General features: G+C 38.8%; 1 protein-coding gene across 1 annotated transcript in view; it reads left to right on the top strand.

Moving 5' to 3' along the window:
- Positions 1–8,590: 8,590 nt before the first annotated feature.
- The window catches only part of CFAP46 (cilia and flagella associated protein 46), a 108,976-nt gene continuing 90,669 nt past the window's right edge, over positions 8,591–26,897 (top strand). The window contains exons 1-10 of the mRNA XM_072995373.2: positions 8,591–8,768; positions 9,987–10,064; positions 11,217–11,341; positions 11,429–11,560; positions 13,152–13,216; positions 14,291–14,455; positions 18,040–18,163; positions 23,647–23,741; positions 24,348–24,449; positions 26,715–26,814. Coding sequence (XP_072851474.2) covers positions 10,016–10,064; positions 11,217–11,341; positions 11,429–11,560; positions 13,152–13,216; positions 14,291–14,455; positions 18,040–18,163; positions 23,647–23,741; positions 24,348–24,449; positions 26,715–26,814 — 957 coding nt within the window. The 5' untranslated portion in view covers positions 8,591–8,768; positions 9,987–10,015. The remainder of the gene's footprint in view (positions 8,769–9,986; positions 10,065–11,216; positions 11,342–11,428; positions 11,561–13,151; positions 13,217–14,290; positions 14,456–18,039; positions 18,164–23,646; positions 23,742–24,347; positions 24,450–26,714; positions 26,815–26,897) is intronic.

Raw genomic sequence — 26,897 nt, 5'->3', positions numbered from 1 at the left:
AAATGGAGAGGGAATAAAAGGGAAAGAGGGGGATAGGAGGGGTCAGTTGGAGTTGGGTGAGGCAGAAGCTTGTTGGGTGAAAGAGGAAGAAGGTAAACAGGAGAAAGATTGGGTAGAAATAGTGCAAGAAGTTTTGTGGACTGGAGAACAGACCGAGTTTAAAGTGCAGAGAAGGAGTGGAAAGGGAAAGCATATTGCAAACTACATTACTGGGGTGAAACTGAGGAAAGAGAGCAATGGAAGAAATTCAGAGAGTGGCAAAAAAGTGAGGCCCAGAGACATGAGAGTAGGTCATGGTCCGAAAGTCCTGGGAAACCCTGTGGGGTGAGTCCCTTCCAACCCAGATTACAGCCAAACCCCAGCAAGAAGGTTTGGGAGCTGTTGGGTGGGATCGATTTTTCACCCTCTCCAGTGAGGTTAAGCATTACTTTAACCGAAGAGCCAGGATAATAAAGAGTTCATTTTGACGCCTCTACCTGTTAAGAGGGATTTGTTGTGGTTTGATGATAAAGCAGCTGACCAGATATTTTTTTATTTTTTTATTTATTATATTTATGTACCACCTGCCTAGAACATGTCTACTCTGCCTTTTGCTTCAGATACCTCTGAAGCAAAAGGCAGAGTCTGTTACCAATGTTAAATATAAGAAGTTGTCAAAAATAAAAGAACCTTTGTTAGAAATGAGCAGTGCCCATGAATCATCTATGGAGAACAAACCCAGAAAGGGAAAGAAGGGAAATGGACACGATCACAGGTACCTAAAGATTTCAAATGTTGTTTGTTGGTTGAGAATAATTTCAAAATAAAATAGCCTCAGAGTTCATTAAAATTAGATTGTGTTAATCTCTTTCCTGAGCACTGCTAACACTTGTATTTCACCGACCGGATAGGCGGGGTATAAATAAATAAATAAATAAATAAATAAATAAATAAATAAATAAATAAATAAATAAATAAATAAATAAATAACATTTGTTGATAAATAAAATCAATAATACAGTATATCTTTGGCTGGACATATTTTATCAGGTGACAAAATTTTCTACAGTACAGTACTTTATCTACCCAGAAGCATGCCTCCTCTGCGTTCAGCAGGATTTATTCCCAGGTCTTGTCTACGAGATTACAGACTTTGCGATTTATTTTTTAAAACTACCTAGTTCTTTAGCGTGCGGTAGAATTATAGCCTTAAGCTACATTACGCTTTGGGAATGGACCATTTACTATGGAGACTAGAAGTGTTGTGGAAGCAATGTGCTCTCTTGACGAAGGCAATGGATTTCAAAGACAGAGCTCTGGAGAGAGCTGAATTCAGCTAGCCTAAGCAGAAAACATTTGTCTTACTGAGATTGAAGTATGTGCAGAAATAATCATATGACTGCTGAGGAGAAAGAAACTAATTGCAACTTTGTTCTGGTGCACTGACCTTCTGACAGTGCTTAGACCTGCATAGTGCTTTATAGTTTAAAGACATGGGGAGCCTGGGACACATTACACAAGGGGTCAAGAGTCTCTCTGCACTGGCCCTGTACAGCATTAAGGATATAACCCCAGCTGCCTGTAGCAACTTGAGCTGAACTTTGTTCTCTTATGCCAGATCAGTGGCCACGATCCTAATACACAATGACATGTGTGCAGCTCGAGGTTGTGCCTTTGGTAGTTGTGCTAGCTCCAAGGTGGAAGTGCTGTCCCTGAAGCACTTCTGCCAGCACATTGCACAATGAGTTGTGCTGGTGATGCACGGCTGATTGTGCAATTGCTTAGAAAAATTCCTTGTTGCCAGGCGTAATACCCAGCATAATTTTATATTACACCGATATGAACTGGCCGTTGTGTTCTGGTTGACACTTCTGTTTTGCTATCTGTAGTAGCTATGAACAGTCCTTAGCTTCCTTGATTGTCCATAAAGCCCCCCAGGTTTGGAGATGTCCAGATGGACTGAAGAGAATGGGTGTTACAAGCATGGCTGGGGATAAAAAGAGTTACAAAGGATAATATCTGGAGACCACTTGTTTAGGGCCAGCTAATGTAAAGAGTGAGCCCTGAGTGCTCACTGGAAGGACAGATCCTGAAGCTGAGGCTCCAGTACTTTGCCATCTCATGAGAAGAGAAGACTCCCTGGAAAACACCCTGATGTTGGGAAAGTGTGAAGGCAAGAGAAGGAGGGGATGACAGAGGACAAGATGGTTGGACAGTGTCACCAAAGCTACCAACATGAGTTTGACCCAACTCCGGGAGGCAGTGGAAGACAGGAGGGCCTGGCGTGCTCTGGTCCATGGGGTCACAAAGAGTCGACTAAACAACAACAAATGTAAAGAAACTGTTTACAAGTTTACAGATATGCCTAACAGTGACTTCTGCTCTTGTGCTTGTCATGCAGTCATTACGTTGTTGCCCTTGTAAAATGTGAAAACATATAAGCTTATTCTGAAGCATATAAAATGTTTTAGACCAGCAACTTGTACGATATAGGGGATACTAGGGGGTTGATAGGCTGGTTGCTCCTAATAGTAAAGAAGCAGTTTCAAACTGGAAAAAAAGGAAGATATCAGTAGAAAATATTATCACAGCATCTAGAGTTAAGTACCGTATTTTACAAATTTTGGAAGTGAGGCAGAGGCTTAAGGACTGGAGCATTGGCAGCTGGGCTCATGGGCAGATGCAGCAGCTATCAGTGATTGAACCAACTACACATGTTGTTTGCTAGTTAATCTTATCTTTTGCTTGGTCTAAGTGCACACTGTGTCCCCATAATTCTGTTGACAGGGCTATATTAGGTGGTGGATTAGCCCCATCTGACTAAACAGTCGGACAATACAAGTCAGAATAATACAAATAATATTACTGTCGTCTCCATGAGGAAAAGTAATAGAATGAAATTTAAGTTTTCTGGTTTCCAGTGTCCATAGATAGGAAGCTGAAAATGTAAGAACATAGATAACATGAAGAAACAGAAAAAGAAGAATAGGTATTCCATGACTTCTAACTTGACGGGAAGGACACTAGTGTCAAGAAAATCAGAATCTGAAGTTTCAAAAGATGTGAAGAAAGAGATAATGTTAGTTTTCAGTTTTGGAAAAATTCTGTTTGAAGGAAAGCCAAGATTTGAGGGAATGGGCATATATCCCTTGAGGCATGGAGAGACTTTTGAAAAGTTAGCAAAGACTAGGAAGAGAAGACCATCCGTAAACTAGAGTTGTAAACTGTCAGGGTAAAGGCGGTACTGGACGGAGGCCAAATTAGAACATGATGAAGTACACAGTATTGCTCTTTCAGAAACTCCTATGGAAAGATTAAAAGGTTGAATCACAATGAAATAATACTCAAGAGACATTAATTTAAAAAAACGTTGTAATCAAATAAATGTAGGCAAGACAAGTCACTGAACCCAATATCCGTCTTGTGTTTGTTCCCTGCGTCCCTTTACCACTTTTGTAAATGCAAGTATTTTATGTATATTTAACAAGAATAATTAACATTTAATGATGACAATGCATGTCAATTAAAACCATGCTAGATGCCAAAATGAAATGACTAAAATAATGCATGCCACCATTCTTGTGATGGCCAAGACCTATAAATATATCATTAGGATGCCTTCTTTGCTGTATGCCATAAGCAAAGATTTAGATGCGAACTGACAATATTTAATTTTTAAACATCTTTTGGAAATATTCCTCAGGAGGTGGTTCTGCACTTTGTATCTACACCTCCCCTTTCGAATCAACACCTCAGAAAGACCCTCTAGAATTGAGGGAGGGGTTTTCCTGAGCATGATGTTTTGTGTTGTGTGGAGATGCAGTGGAAGGGGGAGACTAGCTGAAATCAGGCAACCATACTTGAGATCCTGTGTGTATATTTCTGGTTTGTATTTAAAAAAAATAGAAAAAAGTAATTACATTTCCATTGCATCGTTTATATGTACCTCATTTCAATCTGGGCAAGCCCTATTTTCTGAATGGCAGAATGGCCATTTATTTAATTGATGAATGGGGATATACATAAGAAGAGACTTTAAAGATTCATTTTAAATGTTTGTCATGTATAATGTTAGCACCCTGTGATATGCTTGCATTGCCAGTTTTTGGTTTTTGTACAGAAGCAAAATGTGAATGGCAGTTAGGATTGTGTGTCCAGCTTTAGACAAGATCACAAGTACTTGGCTTTTATGTTTTCAGATACTCTAAACTGAATCTCCTCTACCAAAATATATTCTGATGTTCAGGCTGAATCTTAAACTTCCCTGTTCCCTCTGAGTTACTGAGTAGGTATGCAATGTTGAGGACTCATGTAAATCTATAGTTAAAATTTTAATGTGTAAATGGACAACTAAATAAAAAGGATGGGAATTTATTCAGGGTTTCAGGTAATAATGAATTAACAGAACAAAATATAGGTTTTCTTCAAATTGTATTTTCCTGTCTGTGGTCTTCTTCTTTTTTTAAGAAAATGTCTGAAGAAAAAAAGATCAAGTTTCAGGTTATTTTAAAAATAGTACAGTGTTGTTTTATACAGTGAATTCAATGGGGCACAATCCCAGGTAAATCTTAAATATGATTGTAGCCTAAATCAATGAATAAATATAAAGGTAAATGCTTTGAACACATACCCAAGAAACATATGCTGAAGTCCAAAGTACTGTAGTCTGACTGATAAAGTGTGACTTGCCTGGATTTAAAATCAGTCCTATGTAGTTGTTTAAGTTGGCTTGTTCAATGGGACTAACTCCTAAATAATTATGTGTAGGATTGCAGCTTTCTGGTGCAAACCTACAGAGGGCTTTTCAGAAGTAGGTCTTACTGCATTCCATGGGATTTCCTCCCAGGTACAAGGATGTCAGGCTTAGCAAGGCTCACTCAAAATGTTTTGCTGCCTAAGGAAAAGCAACAAATTATGCCATCCACCCAAATCTAAAGCCAGCCAAGCTATTTTGACACATAAGACAGAAAATCCCTCATGTACCGCTCCTCATCTCAAACAGTAAATATTTAATAATAATGAACTGAATAACTAACAATGTCCTCTCATTCAAAATCTACCGCTTTCTATCAAATGGAAGGGCAGACCTTGATCTTCAGCCGCTTTCTCTACAACAGTGGTTCTTAACCTTTGTTACTCGGATGCTTTTGAACTGCAACTCCCAGAAACCCCAGTCAGGACAGCTGGTGGTGAAGGCTTCTGGGAGTTGCAGTCCAAAACTCCTGAGTAACCCAAGGTTAAGAACCAGTGCTCTACAACATCCTCAAAGCCCGAGATAAGAGGGCTATGTTCAATATATGGTTCATAATGCTGCATTCAATATTGACCTCAAATGCATTTATCTGTAAATAAGATTGAATTAAAACTTAGAGGCTTATTTATGTGTAATGTGGGTACAATACATTCTGGTGAAAGCTTACTCAGAAATATGGACCACATGAATAGACGTTGATTACATATATCATTGGAAAACTAGCAACAGGGTGTTCTACATTTGCTATCCTTCTGCTTGTGGGAGGGAGTTCCAAAGTCTGGGAGCAGCAACAGAGAAGGTTCCCTCCTGTGTCCCCATCAGACACGCCTGTGAAAGTAGCGGACCAAGAGAAAGACCTCTCCTGATGATCTTAACACCTGAGCCAGCTCATAATGGGAGATACAATCTTTGAGGTAGCTTGGAACCAGGTCATTTATGGCTTAAAAACAGTACTTTGAATTGTGCCCAGAAACAGATCTGCAGCCAGTGGAGCTGCTGTAATAGGGGAGTTACACCTTCCCCATATCCAGCCCCAGTGAAACTGCTCTAATGGGGGGGGGTGTTATGTGATGCCTGAAACTAGTCCCAGTCAGCATTCTGGCTGCTGCATTTTGGACCCACTGAAGTTTCTTGACACTGTCCATTGGCAGCCCCACATAGAGTGCATTACAGTAATCCAGACAGGAAATAACTAGGGCATGTATTACAGTGGCCAGATCAGATCAGATTTAGCCCTTACATACTCAGAGATATATAAATCCACTATATGCAGCCATAAATAAATATACATATAGTTTAATTGGCCAATGAGTGAAGCCATTCACAGTCTGACAGGATGTCATCAATGTGTAAAGTAACAGCTCTTTCTCTAATGTACAGGGTGACCAATCTCAGAGGGCTGAGAGACAATGTTCATTTTGGCTAGCAACTCAGAAGCCACTCTTCCTCCATCTCAAAAGCTGACAGACATTAGTGGCACAGCTTTCTGGCCATTTTCCCAGGTTTGAGAAAGCAATTTCATGTTTATTTTAACTTATTTTAAGTTACTTTGTAAGTAAATGTTGTTTATTGATTTTGTCATTTAAAATGGTAGGTTTGTTTCTTTGTTTCTTTCCAACTTCTGATTTGTCCCTCTGTTTAATGTGTCCAGAAAAATATTTGTCTCTCGCTTCTTTAGGCAGATATTGGTTAGCTTTTGAAATTTTATCATTAATTTTTATGCATTTATTTACAACTGGTTACCAGCATTAAAGTGGAGGGCAAAGAGATATTTGCTAAACAAGTTTCATGTTGGGAAGTTGTGTTTAACCAAAAGAGTTCATGCCAAAACAGTATACACCGAGTACTGATTTGCTGTCATACTCTGGGTAAAGTCATCTTGTCCAAGCCACACTAATTATGACAAATTATCTCCTTCCAGAGTGTTTTTAAAGCCTGTTCATGCAGAAATGCTCATATCTTAAATGATATAATCATATCCAGTAGAGTTGTAGTGTTCTTCACTAAATGGATTATTTTAAAATTATCCCCGAGGTTTTTCTCTTTTGAGCAGTCGACCTAAATTTTATTTGCAAGAGACCAACATTCTGGAAAGTAAAGGCATTTTCATTTAAATATTATACATTTCCCACAAACCTCCCTTTGTTGTGGTAGCTAAATACAATTTCAACATCACCAAAAAGGATATGTTCATCATCTTTAAAAGGACATTTAGATGCTTACAGCTGAAAATGAGAAGTGACATACAAAAGCATAATTGTAAGTGATTTTGTTCATGATTTTAACATATTTATAGTAGATCTCAGCTGAGCAGAGAAGACAGTGATCAGGTGATCTATATCTGCTGAGTCTGCTCCATAGGTGCTCACTGTGGATATTCCTGATCTCCCTATTTATGATTCTTTATCTTTAAGTGATATGTAAACTGGACAGATATTTGAACAGAGGACTACTTCAGAAAGAGAACTACCTTTTGGCAGCCCTTAAAATAGAGGGCATTTCTCCACAAAAGAGAACATAGGCTTCCTAGTGGTACCAGAGCAAGAGAGACGGGTGGAGAAGAATTGGGTAATACTGCTTTTGATGAACGTTTTGTTGAATTTGAGAGGTAAAGATTACCAGAAAATGTATGTGTTCAACTCTCCTCTGCTTAGACATTTATTCTGAACATGTCTACACAGTTATCTCAGTGTTATAAATCCCAGCAAGCTGTACCTGCTGCGCGCCTACAGGCACAGTCCAAACATTCATTTCATTTTTTTATCTCTCTTGAATTGATGTCACCAGGATCAGAAGAGTTCTGCAATATCCAATCTATCTTTTGACAGCAGCTCTGTTCACTACCACTCTGCTGTGAAATATTCTCCATCTCTGGTGCATGCTTGGCTGATATCCTGTGAAAAGAACCCAGCTATACCGAAGCTTTACATTTCAAAAGAGGATCATCCATACCCAGTGGCTGCTGTCTCTCCTGGTAGGTATGATGGTCCAGATGTCTTTTGCAATCACAAGTGATCTCAGCTCAAAGCCATAGTCACTGGTGGCATTGCTTTCATCTCAAATAATTTTATCACAGACAAAGTGCCAGAGGCATGGAGGCATGTCAAAGCTGATAACATCCTGTCATGATTATTTCATTCATAACCAAGCTATCGATTGCAGCTTCTGTTATGAAATTGCTCTTTCAGGCTGATGGCCATGTATTTACTGTATACTGTGTTTGTTAGTAAACTATGCCTCGCCAATTCATTTATTTGTGGAAATACAAGAATTCTGCATGCTGCAGCAGCAACATAAAAAGAGCGCTCCAGGCAGTAGCTACATTACTTGAATTATTGGTGGTGGGGAGCGCAGGAGGAAAGAGTTTTCATCTCTGGGCCAGATCAAATGTTAGGGCAAACATGTATTGGCGCTTCTTAATGGCATTATTCCCCCAGGCGGGCAAATCTTTCAGTCTTACTTTCCTGAGACATCAAGCATGCAAAAACACACACACACACACACACACACAGAGAGAGAGAGAGAGAGAGAGAGAGAGAGAGAGATGGGGGGGGGTGTTTTCCTGTTAACAAAGGACTCTTCAGTGCTACCGAAAAAGCCACATTGTTTCTGGTTCGGCAAGCCCCAGGTACAGGATGGCCATAAAATAAGACCTAAACTTAAAAACAGCCGGGACTCTTCCTCCTTTTATCTCCACCCTTTGTCTCAAGATGGCAGCTGAGCTTGTCCAAGGATTTTTATATGCACCGGCAGGGTGTTGCGCAGCTTTCAAACGAAAACGTTTTATATCCGCGGCTGCAGGTTCTTCCGACGGCGGTGGTTTTTTTTCTTTAATCGCTCCGGAAGGCTTTCTGACTTGAATAGTGACCCGTAGGGAGGTGGAGGGTGGTGTTGCTAGGAGACGGAGGGACGCGGAAGCGCGGCGGGCTTCGAGATGTTCTTGGGATGGCCCAGAACGTTGGGTGGACCTCGTGACCCGGCCAGAGGGCAACCTCCCTGGGACTGACGTCGAGGGACGGACCGAGACGGCAGAGGTGTGTGAGTGTGAGTGTGTGAGTGTGAGTGTGAGAGGATGGGTGTCGTGGTGTGTCCAGGAAAGCTTGGGACGATATACAAAAATAGCGGGTGCTGTGTTCTCTGGAGGCTTGGCAGCCTACACTTGCCCCGTTTTAATATAACTTTTGTCTGAGGTTCAGTCCTGTGTCAAAAAGGGTACGCACGATTCGCAGAGTAATATAATTATTATTTTATACATACATACATACACACACACACACACACACACATATACACACACACATATACACATACATACATACATATACATATACATATACTGTACATACTCATACACACACACACACACACACACACACACACACACATTCGTGCTGTCCTTGGGAAGTAGGAGTCCTTGACTATTCACATTTTATGAGATTTTATTTATTTTAAACGGAAGTATGTGTGATCTGGAGCTTATCTGAGCTTGAGTTGCCATAGAAATGGCTGAACCGAGGTTGCGTTTTAATCACTGCATGTTTTCAGGCAAAAAAAATATCTGGATTTTTGTCAGTGGGTTTAGTCATGAGTCAGTATGTAATGTCGTTCTAGCCATGATGCAGACAAGATGCTCATAACTAAGTGTGTTCCCCCAGGAGCAGGCTTCCATTTAAGCACTGATAAGATTGAGCCCTGGCCACAGGTTGTATTGTGTTCCATTATAGAATGATCCTGCAAAAGGGGTGAAAGTGTGGTGTATGATAGAGCGTATGAAACAGGCAACTGTAATATAATAAAAAGTAGTGTTGATTAGTTTTAAATGTTTTTATTTAGGGGAAGTAATGAAATGAATCGAGTATTTATTATTTATTTTATTCCTTTATATGCTTCCTTTCTCCCCATAGGTGACCCAAGGTGGCTCGCAACAATTAAAATCATACATCAATAACAAGTTAAAAAATGCCATATAAAGCTATATATTAAAAAAATCTCTCAGAATTAAAAAAACATTTTGAAATTACTTTTACAATGTTTAAAGTATAATTATGAAAGTTTAAAGTGTTCCCTAGACACATATCACTTAAAAGCCTGACTGAAAAAGAAGGTATTTGCCTTTCTTCTCAGGCAGGACATGGAGGAAGGGGCCATTCTGGCTTTTTGGGGGCAGTGCCTTCCAAAGCCTGGAAGTGCCCACTGAGAAGGTCCTCAGTGAATAAATATTTGCATGTCTCATTTATTATTTTATTACCAGCAGGTTCTAAACAGCTCTACTACTAAGAAATCATGGAGCTACTAATCAGGCAGCAACTGTCAGATGCTGAGAGACACCAAGGTGAATGGCTATGCAAACTGTTACAATCTGTCTCACTCTTTCTCTATAAATATAGGCAATTATGTGTGACCCCCAGTGTGAAAATAGATTTTAACTATCCACCCCACCCCAGCAATATACAATAGTGTCCAAAATATGTTTATTTGAGTCCCCTTATCAGGTGAAAGGCAACCTATAAATAAGACAAGTAAATTAATACAAACAAGATTTTTATGTTCAGTCAAACATAATTCTGTGCGAATGTGCATAGGATTACAGCTTTCTTCACTAAATAAATGGCACATATTATGTGCCACCCTCCCCTATATTAAAGGAACACGAGAGTGTTCCTTTAGTGAAAGTTTCGCATGCATGCACACATGTTGCATTATAAAGCAAGGAAGAAGTCCTCCATTTAAGCCTCAGAAGTCAGTTGTTTATATAAATGATACATTTTGGCCTACTGAAACTTTGTAGCAGTGACATATTTGCTGAACTCTACCTTTGTGTCAAAATGCAGGTTGATCCAAATTGCTAGAGACAGAGCAATTTAAAAATGTGCTGAACAGGTCACACTTACCCTTCTCCCATCCATTTTCCAAATAGGATAGTGAAGGGATTAAATTTTCTGCTTGTAAGGCTTATGCTCTGCTGCTATACTTTCTCACCTTGATGGCCTCTGTGGAATGGCTCAGAAAACTGATTTTTCATATATATCTGAGTATTTACTTCAAAAGTGGGGAACACGCTACCTACAGGCTGCATACGCCTTCACCTGTTTTTTGTGGTTCCAGGAAGCCCTCGCCATTATTAAACTAAAAGAAGAAAAACTGAAGTCCAACAAGTTTGATTCTCTTTTAAAACAGGGCACGTGGCCCCCACATGACTTGGTTGGTGCCAAGGCTTCCCAGGCAGTTATGCTTTTATCTGGAGTTTGTTTTTAAGGAAACTGGAATTGACTCCTGTTCATTTCCAGTTTCAGTTTTTGTTTGTTTTGGACACTTGCAGGAGTGGAGGTGGAACCTATGGTTGGGCCTAAGGTGGGACGTTGGTTAATTGTCTGACTATGATGTATTTAATGGGGGGGGGGGAAGCAGCTTACTGAAATGCTTATTTTCAATATAAATGGTTCCAAAATATTGTTTTCAATATTGTTTGAATGTCCTTTTTGAGATGTTGAGGTTTTGAAGAATACTTACAAGTTGATAAAATCAGCTGATGAAGGAAAATCAGCCCTTGATTCCTCGGAGATTTTCTCTTCTGATTTGTATGTCCTGTGTGCAGAACAAGCACATAAGGTAAGATTGCCCTCATTTTATTGGCATTATGATTTCCTCTGAAATTTCAAACCACTTTATTAAAAATTCAAATATATTTAACTTCAGATGGGTTTTCCGGAAATGAGCAAGGACTGTCTACAAATGTATTTTAAAGGGAAACCTCCTGTTAACCAATTTTTGGGTAGAGCGTATTTGTGCCAGAGCCAGCTACATACCCCCGTATCTACTGATAACATGGTGAGTTTTTCCCATTTTTAATTTTAAGACCACTCTTCTGTAATAAAAGGACCAGTTAGGTATTGTATAGTGCACACTGTGTTTGGATCATTAAACAAGTTAATATGAGGAAGTTTATGGGGGGGGAGTGTTTTCTCCACCCCCTGCTCCCCCTGCCCCAGAGGCACCCATCCCCTCCAGAAGTGTCCCTGGATGAATGGGAGGGTTGTCTTGAATGTGTGGGATGAATCACAGAGAGCTATAGGAATGAACTGTCATGTTGTAAACTTGTTTTAAAAATACAGTTTTATTCATGTCTACTCAGAAATTAGATGTAATTATTTCAATGAGACTTACTTCCAAGCCCATCTATTCAGCTGTTTTGTCTGAACGCAAGTAGGGCTTGAAGCATGGCAGTGACCTGCCCTCTTTATTTCTGCTCCACACAGAAATCAAGGCAGATTTTCATGAATTCACAAGGGCCACAAAACTCTGCTGAACACCCAGTGTTTCCATGATTGAGAGATGTGATGAGGCAGTGTTTCCCACTCATGGAACCATAACATAGTAAGCATATTCAGCAGAGCACACAAGACCCACTGCAGGCTGATGTGAATACATGAAGTCTGCCTGATGGATTGGGGACAAGGGAGTAGGAATTATGTGCATTTCTCTGTCCCATCACACATCAAGCCATATCTGTTTTCCAGTTGTATTACCTGCTCAAGACTAGTTTGTATAAAATCACAGCCTAACTGAAGTTATTTTAAGTCCCAAACCAAAATTCCCAAACTCATGTTTGTCATATAAATCTGAAGTACGATAGAATTTTTAAAGAGGAAATTGGCATATTGGCACATCTGCAAAACTATTTCTGCACTACAGATTAGTACAGCATATCCCACTCACATTTTCTTTCTCCGTTTTTACTAAATGAATCCCTTGTCTAGCAGAAACCAGAAAAACTACTTGAGGAAAGTTGCAAAGGGTGATCTGCATTATCAGGAAGACATGTGTTTCAGAACTTATTTTCCAGTGCCATGTATAGTTCCACTCCCACCAACAACCATCTGTCAGATGTACTTTGATTTGTATTCCTGCATTGAGCAGGTTAATGGTCTAGATGGCTTTATACACCCCTTCCAACACCATTATTCTATGATTCTAAGTTAACATTAATGATTGCTCTTAATGTTTTTTTCCACATTTGAAAAATAGTTATTTTAATGATAGAATTGATTAATTTTAAAACAATACTTTTCCAATCTGTGCATGTATCAATGTGTGTGCATACGGAATCTGCTTTCTACATAAGCAAGGATGCATATATATCAGCTCCTCTCATTTGAATGAGAAAGAAATTGGTTTAGGGCAGGAATGTTGGCTGGGTTCATTGGAACTCCTTCAGCACAAGTTTTGTTGGCCCTACACTGTCCAGCACTATGGTCTACATCTTCATATGCGAAATTAAGATAATGCAGCATGGTGGCAGAAGGGCAAGATATATATACAATATTATGTATATTATATTGTGAATAGATGTAATATACGGTAAGTGAAATAATAAAATATTTTGACTTATTTATTATTATTATTATTATCATTATTTTAGGAACAGTTTGAAAAGTTCATTATAAACTTGCTCAAAGCAATAGACTTTGCATTAGGTGATACAAGGTAAGTTTTTTTAACAACTTATTCCCAGTTTAGCCCCTTTAGAAGGTCAACTCTGGCACTCCATTCTGCAGAAACTCTGAAACTATTGAGCTTGAGTGAAACAATTAAAATAATGACAGAGAATGGAAATGGATGATCATTTTCTCAAGAGTTCCTGTGTAGACAGCCAAATTTGATATTATGTTAGCTGTTGCTTCTGAACAGTGTAGATGTGAAGTAACAAAACAACCAAGAACATGTATTTGAAAGTGTGGGGCACATGTAATATTCCAGGGGCTGCATGGTCACCGAAATTATGAAAAAAAGGAAGTGGAACTGGCCGAAAGCCCATATCTGGGGAGTGTGTGTGAATATTTTTGTGACTGAATATTTTGCAGTTTTAAACACTGCAGGGAGGGAGCCTTTGTGACCTATTTAAAAAGTGAGTCACTGTTACCAAACTTTTTTTAAATCCGGGATAGTGGGAAGAGGAGTGGGAGTCTAATGTGACTGGAGGCTGTAGAAAGTCTTCTGGGGAGGGGTGCTACCTGCAGGCCCAGAGCTAAATGGTGTCCCTCCCCCCCACCTCTTTATTAGCTATACTTGTTTCCACTAACACAGTGACACCACTGGGGGCAAGCCTAAATTATTTATATAAATGGGTAAAAAATATTTAATTTTTTGCTTATGTGTAAGTCAGAACGATTGTGGTTATAGGAAAACCAAGTAATTCAGTAGAAGCTAACCTTTTGGGGATGTTAAGTCCCAAATGTGAGAGAGTACCATTTTACATAGGCAACCCTAACCTGGTTTTGTCTCTGGTCAGGTATAGCATGGAGTAAGCACCCATATAGTACAGGAAACAAAGGAGGAATGCAGACCTAACTTAAATCATCAGGCACCTTGTTCCTTTCAAGTTTCTGTTATGCCACCGACAATCTTGCTTGTGTTTCTTATGGCTCCTGTGCCTTTGCTTGGTTTCATCTGAAACAGACTGCTGTAAAGTTCAGGGGAAAGACTTGATAAAATGAATGCCTTGTCTGCTTCAGTTTCCACATAATGATATCTTAATATGTTCTCTTTTTTTTATTCCAGATACTATTTTTTGATATATAATGCTTCAGTTATTTATTGGAAGATCATCAGGCCCTTCTTTAAACCTGGGCTCCGCCACTTTCTTATCCCAAGCCTCATTCAGATTGTGCTTGCGTTGAAGCATCCAGTTGAGGAAGACAAGGACTGGACAGCGGAACTCATGATGTAAGCTAAGTTACTGTTGAAGGGAAGGCTCATTTTGATGTTGTGTTGGCCATTTCTTCCATCCTGGGCAGCAGTGCTTCTGTGCTATTCATCAATAGAAAAACTGACTCTACCAATTCATTACGGAAGTACATATAAATAAAATGCCTAGTGGAGCTTAGTAAACACAATGCCGTTTGCACATATTTAGAAAGCCCTTGTACCTTTATTGACAATTTCTCCGTTCCTATGAAACAAAATAGTTAGACACTAGCAAATGCACCTAGGTTTGTCCATGTTAGAGACACATTAGTCACACACATACCTCAATGGTTGTCTCTTTTCTTCTACCAGTCAGATTTTTTTTTGTTCATGCTGGTCATTTCCCTCTCTCTGTTCCAGTAGTAGGCCCCATACTCAAGATCAGAGACAGAAAGGTAACTACTTGGCAGTAAAATTCCCAGAATGTTTCAGCTAGTGTAGTCAGCCGCTGGCTTACATAAGCTACCTAGTTATGTTAGTTGGCACATGAGTAATATCCATGCAAAATGGCATGTTTCAAGCTTGATATAGTTCTTCTATTGAAATCATGTTTCTCTTCCATTTTCATTTGAAGAGCAGCTTCCAAACTCTACCAAACATCTTGCATTAGGTATGGAACTTTTGTTTCCAAATGGGAGATTCAAAACATGAAAGAGGCACTTTTTCACATAATTAGTGTTCTTTACTTGACTGCTAAAAAAATAAAATCTATAAAACATGAATGATTTGTGCTTAGGAAGGAGAGATGTACAAAAGTTTCATATTTCTTTCATGTCCCTTCTTTTCTGTAACCTGGTGCCCTTTCACCTTTTGTCTGTCAAACTGCAGGATATTTTTTTTTCCATTCAATTGTACCACAAAGAATGTAAGCACAGCAGCCAGTCAGAACATGGGGGGGGGGGGAGGAGTGGGAATTTTGAATCTGTAAAAGGGCCTGGAACCAAGAGAGAAATGTTATATGCTTCAATTGTTTCTTGTGGGATTACTGTGTGTTGAGATCCCGAAGCCTTCCATCTTGAATTTTCCTGCCAGTCTATCTCCCTGCCTGCTTACTGTGCCTCCATCTTGGCTCTATTTATTTTTTAAAATAGTTGGAGGGGGGATTCTTCTCTCTATTTCTTTGAATTATTTCTGCTGCTGTCAGGAAGCCTGCCTGTGCTAGTTTGCCTCCTTGTAATTAATTTTTTTTATCTTTTATTCCAATTTGTTTGGTGATTTCCTCCGCTTTGGTTTGTTTGCCTGCCCATCTGTTTGCTTGTTTGCTTGGTGGATGGGTCTGTTTTCTTTGCTTCTTTGGGAATGTGTGGGCCTGGAGGATGGACTTAGTGACTGTGCCAGTGTACCACTGGATTGTTTATGTGATTGCAAATGATTTTCTTTCTCATGTACTTTTGCCTGATTTTGGAGTAGATTGATTCTCTCTTGCCTTGCTTATGTTTTTTTGGGGTAGTTTTAAGTGTTCTTTATGGTTTGAGGAGTGCTAGAAAATGTGAATGGAAAACCTGAAATAGGTTTATGTAAAATGAAAGGATTGATACATGAAAAAATGAAAATAGAAGTCCCCTCACCCACTGAAAAGACTGAAATGAAAGAAACTTTTCATCATGCACATCCTTACTACATCCTACTTTTAAAAATGCTTTCATTTTTGAAAGTGGTGTGCTTTGCAGGATATTTTTGGATTGAGGAATGAAGGGCCTAAATTTAAAATGGGGCATTCACTGGTGAATTCGCTTCCTTCGATGGAACTGAGTGGAGCAATCTCCCCTCCCCAGTGGAGGCCCAAAATATTCCCCGGAGGGCTGAAAACCTTCTGGAGCTCATTTTCAGGTAGACCCAAGGGCTATAGGACCTTATGGTTTGGCTTCTGAGCTATGGAAAGTTTTGTTCTGGTGCTGGAAGGCAGCAAATCATTGGTTTTAGCCTTATGATTTGATGGGCACATGGATTCAGTTGCATGGTTTTCTGGATTGTGGTTATAAAGGGAATAGGAGATGTGTACACAGTCATTAGTGTTACACAGGAAATTGACTACTTTACATTTTAATTGCTTGGTCATTCAGAGAGATATAAAACTGAAATTGGCAGCATGATGTTAGAGATAGTTATGTTAAACTACTTTTATGCATTTTTATTTTGTTTGCCCAAGAATTACAAACTGAAATGTTTTATGATTTACTGATTTGGAAGCTATTAAACTTGGGCTAAATTAGACCCTTCCCCTTCCCCGTTAGTTTTCCTATTTTTGTTTAGGCAATCCTAACAATCCCTTTTATTGCGAATGATCATAAATCACTAAATATTTTCAAACTGGAGAGATGATGTCTGGCTGCTTTCCTTCTCCTCCATATGCCTAATCATAGCTTTGCTTCCTTTCCCTCTTAATATACACCTGCTCTGGGCTGGCCGTGATACCAAGCGCACACAGCATACTTTGCCCTTGTCAGTTTCCATTGAATTAAACCAATGAGACATTTTGCTCTTCTTTTGCCAATAGGATTACTAGCTCTTTCAAATAAAGCTACTTGAGGACATGGTGTTGACAGGGAAATCAAGATGATGATATTTTCTTCTGTGATATTAATGATTGCTCTTCATGGGATAACACCATTTCCTCTGGGGGAAGTAAAGGAGAACAGAAGTGAAACTGGCAGAGATTTCTACCAATCTGATGGTTGTTCTCGTTTTTTAGACTTAATTTTGTCCTATTCATTCAGTCTTCAGCCTTACTGTCAATACTCCTAGAACAACTTTTAGAATTCACAGTTATTACTTCTGTGTTTTGCTAAAATAGCTGGATGATTTAGAGGCTTGAAAGCAGGATGAAATCTTGAGAGAATTTGATGTGACCAGAAGAGTGCATCAGATCTTCTTGTTAGCTTCCTTTCAAACAGTTTTCTTGAATGATTTTAACTAGTGATTTGATGGTTTGAGTAAAAACCTATTAAAGAAAGGACACAGATGCTTTGATTATTTTGTTTTGATCTTCAGAATAATTATACATGCTGGTGCAGATCTAGCCATGATTTTGGGAAAAACATCATACACAAATTGTCTGAGATTTCAGCCTTTTGGGGGTAAATGGGTGCATTTCAAAATGTTGGGAAACTGTCACAGACATCAGCACAAAATGACAGCCTTGGGGGCCTACATGGTCACAAAGGATAAGTAATTTATCCAATAAATTTTGAACAAAATGAATAATGGGATGGAGCCCCAAATACTGAACCACATATTTGCTCTCACAGCACAACAAAGTACAGTACCTATTTTCACAGAAGTTAGAATTAGTTAAAGAAACAAACACACCCAATAAACAAAACACAGAGGACAGACAGAAACAGCCCATACCTTGGAAAACACATCCATACCATAACATCTTTCGATAGGCAATTTATATACAGCAACACACAACTATGTATTCAAATCACATTTCTGAAACATTATACCACATGCCAGATGGATGAGTACAGCTTTCAAATTAGTGGTATAATAATTTGTCACTATTTGTCATTTATGAACAAAACAATGCCTGTCATAAATATTATTTTCTTGTCTCACAGAGAATTGCTTGAATGTTTCCTGGATGCTTCCAGAGTTGAGGAAGCCATAGATTTTTCATCCACCGCTGCAGCATTCATTAAGGAAAATGCCCCAGGGAGATATAAACAACTGTTTTCTTTAATGGTAATCACAGAAAAAATAATTTACGGCTTCATTTTCCAATATTTCTATAGACATTTGAGATGCAGATTTTGTAGCCCAGTGTCATCCACAGCAACCATCTGATTTGAAGCCATCCCTAGTCATCCCTTTGTCATGAAAAAATTGTTATGTACAAGAAGTACCGTAAGTGAAGAATGGCATGCAATTAATGAAAGAAAAAATCAGTAAAATCGAAGGAATACCAATGTGATATTTGTATTGTATCACAGGTGCTCAAGATCTAGCCTGTCTTACTGGAAAGGCAGAGGTATTTCTATTATTATGCCACAGACATAATGATGATCATGTGTCAGACCATCTGTTGACAAACTGTCAGTTTATTAGAAGGGTTTTTCTGGTCTAGAAGAAAACCCCAGGACAGCAAAGAAGATATAACATCGTAGTCAATACCTAGTCAATCTTAGTCAATTACTCAATAAAAATAACTCTTCCATGTTGTTGCATATCACTTACATTAAATGTACAAAATAATTTGAAATTTCCATATTTTCTATTTCTAAAATAAGGTTTGTTAGCATCATATTCAACTCTGACTTGCTGTTCTATATCATTGGGCAGTGATCAGCAGAATCTTGTACATGCCTAGTCAGAAGTATCCCATCGATTTCAGAGAGACTTATTCTCATGTAAGAATTATAAGATTGTAGTCCAAAAGACTGGAAAGCTGTTTTTAAGATGCAACAGAAGCTTTTCTGCCTTTTGGTTTTCTTTTTTTAAAAAAAAATCAGCCTAGTACAGTGGTATCTCGACTTACAAACGCCCCAACATACAACCATTTTGAGTTACGACCAACTCTGGCCGCAAAATTTTGCTTTGACTTGTGGCCGGAGCTTCGAGTTATGAACAGAAAAAGGCAGGGGGAAAAGGGGGGGGGAATTCAAATTGCTAACCGTTGGTAGGCGAAGAGGCTACTTCTTTGTAGCTCTTTCACCCCAGCAGTTAGAGTGACTGCGATCAGAGGAGGCTTCGGACTGCCTGGCAAGATAAGGTGCTGCTTTTTGCTTTTTAAAAACTACTTGTTCTGGGTGGGTTTTGCAGCATGGTTTTGGGCTGGGTGGTGGGATTATGTTTGTTTGTTTGTTTGTTTGTTTGTTTGTTTGTTTGTTTAATATCCCGCCTATTTGGTCGGTTAAGACCACTCTAGGCAGCTAGAGTGTGATGGGTCTTGCGGGGTTTGTTTGCTTTTGGTTTTTTTCCCCCATTTCTGAAGGGTCTTGCAGGGTTTGTTTGCTTTTTGGGTTTTTTCCCCATTTCCAGAGGGTCTTGTGGGGTTTGTTTGCTTTTTGCTTTTCTTTTCTTTTTCTTTTTCTTTTTTCTTTTTTTTTGCATTACTGATGGGTCTTGGATGGTTTGTTTGCTTTTCTCCCCCCCCCCCTTCGGCCAGAATGCATTAATTGTGTTTCTGACAGTTTTGCAGGGTTTTTTTTGGGGGGGGGTTCATGATTTTTTTCTTCTGCCGGAACAGATTAATTGCATTTCAATGCATCCCTATAGGAAATGGTGCTTTGACTTACGACCATTTCAAGTCACTACCGAAGTTCCAGAACCAATTAAGTTTATAAGTTGAGATACCACTGTAAAATGGAAAGCAAGTCCAAAACTGAAAGACTAAAGAAGCAGCTGTTGGCCTGGATCCAGCAGTGTACTTCTAGCGGATTCCTCTGTTTCTACTAGCAGAATCAGAAGAAAATAATTCCTCCTATAACTACCAGGCCCTCTAATAACCTGACACCAGGGAAGGAAGTGCCAGTTCTGGTGGAAGGAACAGAATCCAGTAGAAATATGCTGTTGGGTTTTGGCAATTGATAGGATTGGTTATGACTGAAATATCTCAAAGCAAATGCAGACTTTTATATGTTAGGATGAAATATACCACTGTTATTTCATCTACTCTGTATGAAATTCCTTCTAAATGAAAATGAGGGGCAATTGCTGCAAGAGTAAATGATTACCGGATAAATCATTTTTGAGTGTTTTGACATTTGCAATTTGACATTCGTGTGTGATGGAAGAGTGATGAAAGCACATACACAAAATCCATGATGGCTCACTTTGAAGTAATTTGGTAAGTTTTTAAGATGCCAGAATGCTTCTATGTTAGTTTCATTTTGGCTTTGGTTTTTGATAAAAAAAAAAACTACTGGGAGGACATAGTAGCACTTACAGAGTATTTATGACAGTCCCACTGAGGCTAGTATTTTTTGTTTGTTTTAGGATTGATGTGAGGTGTAACAGCAGGCTTATGAAATGTTCATCAAATTATTAGTGGCTGCTAGACTTGACAAAGCTAGAAATATGCTGCTGGTAATTCAGTTATAACAAACAGGTTCAATAGAATATGAAAGTGTTTGGGAAAACAGGAATAAAGACGAGAGGGACAGGGAAACCTAATGCTGTGATTCAATTCTCCTTTGCATGAGAGTGCAGTTGAAGTCAGAGGGACTTATTTCTGAGTAAGCAGCCAGAGATCTTCATCACTAACGAGAAAAGGAAAAATAGAATTGCCTGGTGATTTGCTAAAAGTTGTTTAATTGAAAATTTGATTAGTTTAGTCATCAGGCATCAGTACAGGATATGTTAGTTATCAAGAGTCATATTTTGTCCCAGAATCCAGACAGACTTAGATGTACTATGTAGCATGTCAGAGCTGTGAACAGTGTTGCTCATTTTCAGCCACCTGCCATGTACAGTTGCTGTTTTTGAGTAGCCAAAAAAGTCTCCTGAAAATCTATTGTACTTTGCCATTGCGGCACTTTATTGTCCCAGCCAATGTAAAACAGTGGGACAAAAATGCCCTATACCTTTTTTCCCCTCAAGCCATAAGGCTCAGAAGCAGCATACTATCATTGTCAGTAGGTTGGGATATATGGATTTTCAGTAGGTTCAGGAAATATAAAATAAATACATTAAACACTTCCATTAACCCCGACGACACTGCTCAGCCTATAGTTATACTTCATACACTGGAATTATCACAGAGTAAGAAAGTGCCTCCAGCTGACTAGAGGTGTACAGATTTGTGTTTCTGGACTAAAGCCCCCCCAAATTCCTGAGAAGTTGAAGTCTAAAAATATAAACCCACATGCCTTTACCTATTCTCTTAGTAAAATGTACTTTTTCAAAATCCAATTCGAATTTCCAGCCCTTTCTCCCTGCCTTTTTGGCTTCAGAGCTCTCAAAGGGCTTCCTCCAATGTTGGGGGGAAAGCCCTTTGAGAGCTCCGAAGGTGCCGATCGCGGTGGCGGGGACTCCTAGGGAGGTCTCCCATGGTGGTGTACAAGCCCTGGGAGACCTATTGGTGCCTTCAGAGCTCTCTTAAAGGGCTTTCCCCCCGACATCAGAGAGAGCTCCGAAGCCAAAAAGGCAGGGAGAAAGGGGAAATTCAAATTTCCAGGCCTTTCACCCTGCCTTTTTGCAGGGAGCCATTTATGAATGGCTCCGTTGGGGAAAAAAAAAAAAGGCATTGATTTGCGAATGGAGCTTTGACTTTGTTCATAGGTTGAGCTCCGTTCGCAAGTCAGTGCCATTTTTTGCCAATGGAGTCATTCGTAAATCGAAAAGTTTGCATCTAGGGACATTCGTAAGTCAAGGGTTGACTGTTACAATTTTTTTTTTTTTTTTTGAAAATGGTGCATGATCTTTAAAAAAGGATGTGATCCCTGTTGCTTCCCCTACCATTTAAAACAAACAAACAGACCCTAATGAAATATAAAGCAGTTTTAGATCACCTATCTTTCCAGAAAACTTTGTATAACAACACAGCTTAAAGTCAATAGAATGACAGAATTCTTACATTTTTGGTGCTGACCTGTCATTTTGCTTATTACATCAAAGAGATACGTGGATATGACTCACAAAATGCTGGCTTATTGCAAGCCCCAGGGGGAATAGTAGTTGCTAAGTATGATAACTGAAGAAGGATTCCAGTTATATATGGAAGTATTGTTGAAATATCAGACGGGGCTAATATGGTTGGTGGATTTTTCCTGTTCTCCTATGCCATTTAATGTCTTCTTTTTGTTTCCTTCCAAATGATCAGTCATGTGGTAATGGGGAAAGTACTTTGCATAACTTCTCATGAAATTAAACATGAAATACATACCTGATTTGCCAGAGCTGTAATATTAATAAAGCTATGAAATGAAGGCAACTGAGGTCATGTATTATATGTTTCTCAAAAGTACCTTTGAGGAAAAGCAAGCTGGCAATGGTCTTAAACTATAATAATAATTTCTAAACTGTAATTGAATGGTATCTCTCTTATGTGGCACCAGTCTTCCTTTAATAACCAAATAATAGATGAATATTCCAGCACTCCTGCAATCTGTCGAAAAGGCAATTTGAAAATAATGAAGCTAAGTAGAAAGGTGTGATTAAAGTTGTGATATAAAGCCGCATTTTGGGATGGGCAAAATAAGTAGAAAAGGTATTATGATACTTTATTTTAAAAAAAACTTAGCCTAGGATATTATTTGAAATTATCTGAGTCAGTGGTGACTATATTGGTGATATATCCTTTAATTTATGATGAGCTGGGCCCATCTTTGCATTAAAATCTAAGAACAACACAGTGTAAATATCAATGTGGTGAGGCCTATTATAGAATATTCTTTTTAGAGCAAGGAATTTTTGTCAGCCAGCATGGTTCAAATTCGTTGAGATCAATTTGACATCACTTTTGTCCATTTTCTGCCAGTGTGACTGCCTGATCCAAAGCAAAGATGCACTCATCGGGGGGGGGGGGGGGTTCAGTTCATCTCATCAGAAATGCTCCTTGTTCCCAACCATTTCATGTTTTTTAAAGGTTTTTAAAGGTTTGCTAGAGTACATAGGAGAACAATTTAAGAGAGAGAGAGAGAGATGGAAATTGCCAATTAGCACTTATTGGCATCTTGTTAAGGCAGTTTCTGCTGTTGGAACTGAGCTCTCTGGCCTTGCTGTCTGCAGAAATTGTACAGCGATTTGATTTCCGTTGGTGCAAGTCACAGCAGATCAAACTGTGTTTTTCCTGCTATGTAGTCACACCCTCAGTTACTGATTTTTACCAATATCACAATCCACAACTCATGTTACACTTCCTGCTCCTCCTAGTGGAAGGAACCATACTACACCTGGGAAGCTCAGTTAGAGGTGAACTTCATGAATAGAATGGTTTTACTTAAACTTGCTTTCAAAAACAAGAGCCTCTCCCCTTCCCTCGAATTATGTTATCTGTACATTACCTGTGAAAAATTACAGGTATTGGCCTCTTTATTTACATAAAACAGCAGGAAAATTTTATGAAGCATCTCAGTGGCTGAAATTCTGTTAACAAAAACTACATGTGCAAGAGCAGTTGCAGTGTATTTTTTTCTCTCTCTTTTCTTTTGGGAGTCTGTTCTTCATGTGACCATACTGACCCACTTTTTACTAGGTGGTGATACAGTTCCTATAATTATTTGTAGATACGTCATAAACTAGTAGAAGCTTCACAATTAGAAGATGAACTTGAAAACTCTCCCAACTTGAACATTATTTTTCAGATTCAGACAATCAAGTTGTAAGTATTGATGGTTGTAGATGTGTACAAATGGGCTGGGATGTTGACATGAAACACATGATAATGCAGTTTGGCGTGTGGAGAAGAATACTAAATTGTCTTGTAAAATCAACCTGCCTCTTCTCACCACCATCTCAGAGTCACACATATCCTGTAGCAGTGCTCTGGGTAGTTTGTTACTCAGGAGATGGTTAGGGAAATCTGGTTTCCATGTTAGTTGGAGAGATGAATAGCACACTCCTGTCTTAAAGAGGATAGTTTGTTAATAGCAAAACATGGACCAAAATAACGAGAGTGAAGACTGATGGACATCATAATGTGATCAAAGACACATCTTTTACTTCTTGTCCTTTTAAACTGAATTTGCAATGCTTCTTTTGAAACTTTTCTTCTGGTTTGAAAGACAGTTTTTTGTATCTTACCAAAACCAGGTGAAGTAGAGAAAGATGTGTAAACTTAACTTTTGATTCATACAAGATGATTCTAATTTGAATAGGCTACTCACAAATCCAGCTCATGAAAGAAGGAAAACTTGTTGATTGTTGGACAAAATTCAGTTTTTCTAATAAAAATGTTATTAATCATCCATTTGTAAATTAATTGCAGGCAATTAGATAAAAATGAGATTCCACAAGAAGCAGCCACTGATTTGAGTAATATATATGAACTTTTGAAGGGATCTAGAAGGAAATTAAATCGTAATGAAAGGTAAGGCTTATGGGTCGACAACACTCTGGAAGCCCTTTCAAAAATGTCTATATGTATTATTTAAACTGCATTCATGCCAAAGTTAAGACAAATTTGGCTGAATCTCCCATGCTTTCTTAAAGATTGCAGAACTTAGAAAGTCCTCCCCCAAAGTAAGTTATCTTGGACTGTACAACAGACAAATAGGACCCCTATCTGCAGGATCAGTATCCACAGATTCACTTATCCATTGCCTGAAAATATTAAATTAAAAAACCCAAAAATATGTATGTATATGTATTTCTACAGTGTATTTACCATAACTGGCTACTAGAGGGAGCCAGAGACCATGCTGTGTATGATGTTCACTATTTCCACAATTTTTGCCCCTGCTGGGGGTTTTGAACCGATCCCCCGCAGATACCTTGGTCCTACTGTATAACAAAATCTGTTACACAGTCCTCTTGTCCTTGTCTGAGACTTTAAGAAAACATTTTAAGCTGGAAGTGTTTTTTAAAAAGGAGGCAAGTTCTCATATCCGGGTCCAGTGTTAGAGTGGGTAGCCTTTTCTCTATCAGTGATCTCATTCCCTAGAGGGTGATCTATCAAAGGCTGAATGGTAGTAGTGGGTAGGACTAGACCTAAGAGTGGAGAGGGTTGATTCCTTCTTTCTCCCCTGCTACACTCTCTTCCTCCCATTCTCCTCTCTCCAAAATGTTTTCTGGATGAAGGAATAGATTATTCTGGCTATTGGTTTAGCAGATTGCATGCAGGAGGTTTTTGAAAGGCCTAAGCCTGAAGGCAAGTCAAAGGCTGCACTTATCTCTCTTAAACTTTCCAGAGGGGCTTGAACAGTAACTTGTCTTGCCTGCACCCATATTCCAAAGTCTCGTGTCAGGAATACTCCTCTTTAAAGGAGAATCCACTAGGAGAAGGTGTTAACTTTAATCCCTAAATTCCACCACCCTTTGAACCCTAGACTCAGTGAAGCCTAGAAGGTGCATGATTGGGTAACTAGGAGCAAACTTCTAAACCTAGATGTCCACCTATCCCCTTATTTTGGAAAAGAAATTCTGTTGGCTGTGTACTTTGAGACTTGCACACCAGCCTGACCACATAGAATACCCAAATAAAAGCAATTAGTACAGCTTTGTGGCTAAGACACTTTCTTTAGGCAATGTACCCTTCCTCTCCCCAAAAGAATTCGCACTTGGGTAAAATCCTGGAGATTTAAAGAGACGTTTTTCTTACCTCCATGTATCCTTATAAGTGTCATTATAAACGGCCTTTCAAGGAGAAGAAATTGCTCCTGGTGGTGCAAGGATTCATGGGGGTCTCGAGGGAGCATGGGTCGGTGGTAATTTGAGATGCTCCCTCTATAGAGCCTAATAGGCAGTGGAACTACCCACCAGATTTTGCTTATGTTACCATTGTAGAGAAAATTCTATTTTGTGTAATTCTGGCAGGTCCAATTCTGAGTACCTGTTAGAGAGAGGGAGAAAACCGACCAAGCATGCAAGGTTGTTGTTGTTGTTTGAAATATATGGGATTTGGGTTTATTGAAGGATTAAAAAGATAGGAAACAGAGGAATTCTGCAGAATGGAGATGGACGGAGCTGTTGCTCAGACTGGTCCATCTCAAATAAGATGGAACCGTGTATACCTTTATAGGAATCAGGTGGGATCAGATGGACAAATGATTCGTCTTATAAGAACAGTATGTCCTGCAAACTATTTCATGACAACCTTGATAATGTGTTTTTGTAATCCTGTGATGGACAGTGACATTTACACACAGGCATCAAAAGTGCACTAGTTACATGTTTCTGCAAATATAATGTAAAACATTAAAAATAGGATGTTTTTAGAACAAAAGAATTAAGTTATTATAAGCACTTCCCTCTATTATCTTGACATACAGAAATGTCAAGCTACTTGCAAGAGTTTATACTTCCTGCCATTAGATTCTCTCCTTACCTGTCTTTTTGAATCTTCATGGCTGGCCAGCTGGAAAATGAGGAGGAACAATTGTCCTTGCAGTGTTCATGAGAAAGTTACTATGGCTTATTTATCCAGCAAGATATGTTGTATTTACATCTTATTCTTGTAACGTTCAGTAAGAAATATGGAATACTTCAGACTAACAATAATCTTATTCTTAAGTATGAACAAACCAGCATTGAAATTCTAAGTAAATCAGTTTAGGATGACATTGTGTGTCTGTTGAGTGTAGCATTAATTACCTGTACTAGTTTTATTCTAATTTTTTGCTTTCTCCTTCTGTAGAATTTCTTTGCTGCTGGAATTGGCTCAACTTTCATTGAAATTAAATTGTATACCTGTTGCATGTTCATGTATAAATGATCTGCAGAAATGTAAAACTACTGTGAGTATTAAAATATTCTTGGCTGAACTATCTTATTATGAAGTCAACATTAAGAGAGTGTTTATTATTGTTGTTATAAACAA

This window comes from Pogona vitticeps, chromosome 3, assembly GCF_051106095.1.
Source record: "Pogona vitticeps strain Pit_001003342236 chromosome 3, PviZW2.1, whole genome shotgun sequence".
In the NCBI taxonomy this organism is placed as follows: Eukaryota; Metazoa; Chordata; class Lepidosauria; order Squamata; family Agamidae; genus Pogona; species Pogona vitticeps.
The sequence above is the reverse complement of the archived record's forward strand: the minus strand, read 5'-3'. Positions and strand labels throughout refer to the sequence as shown.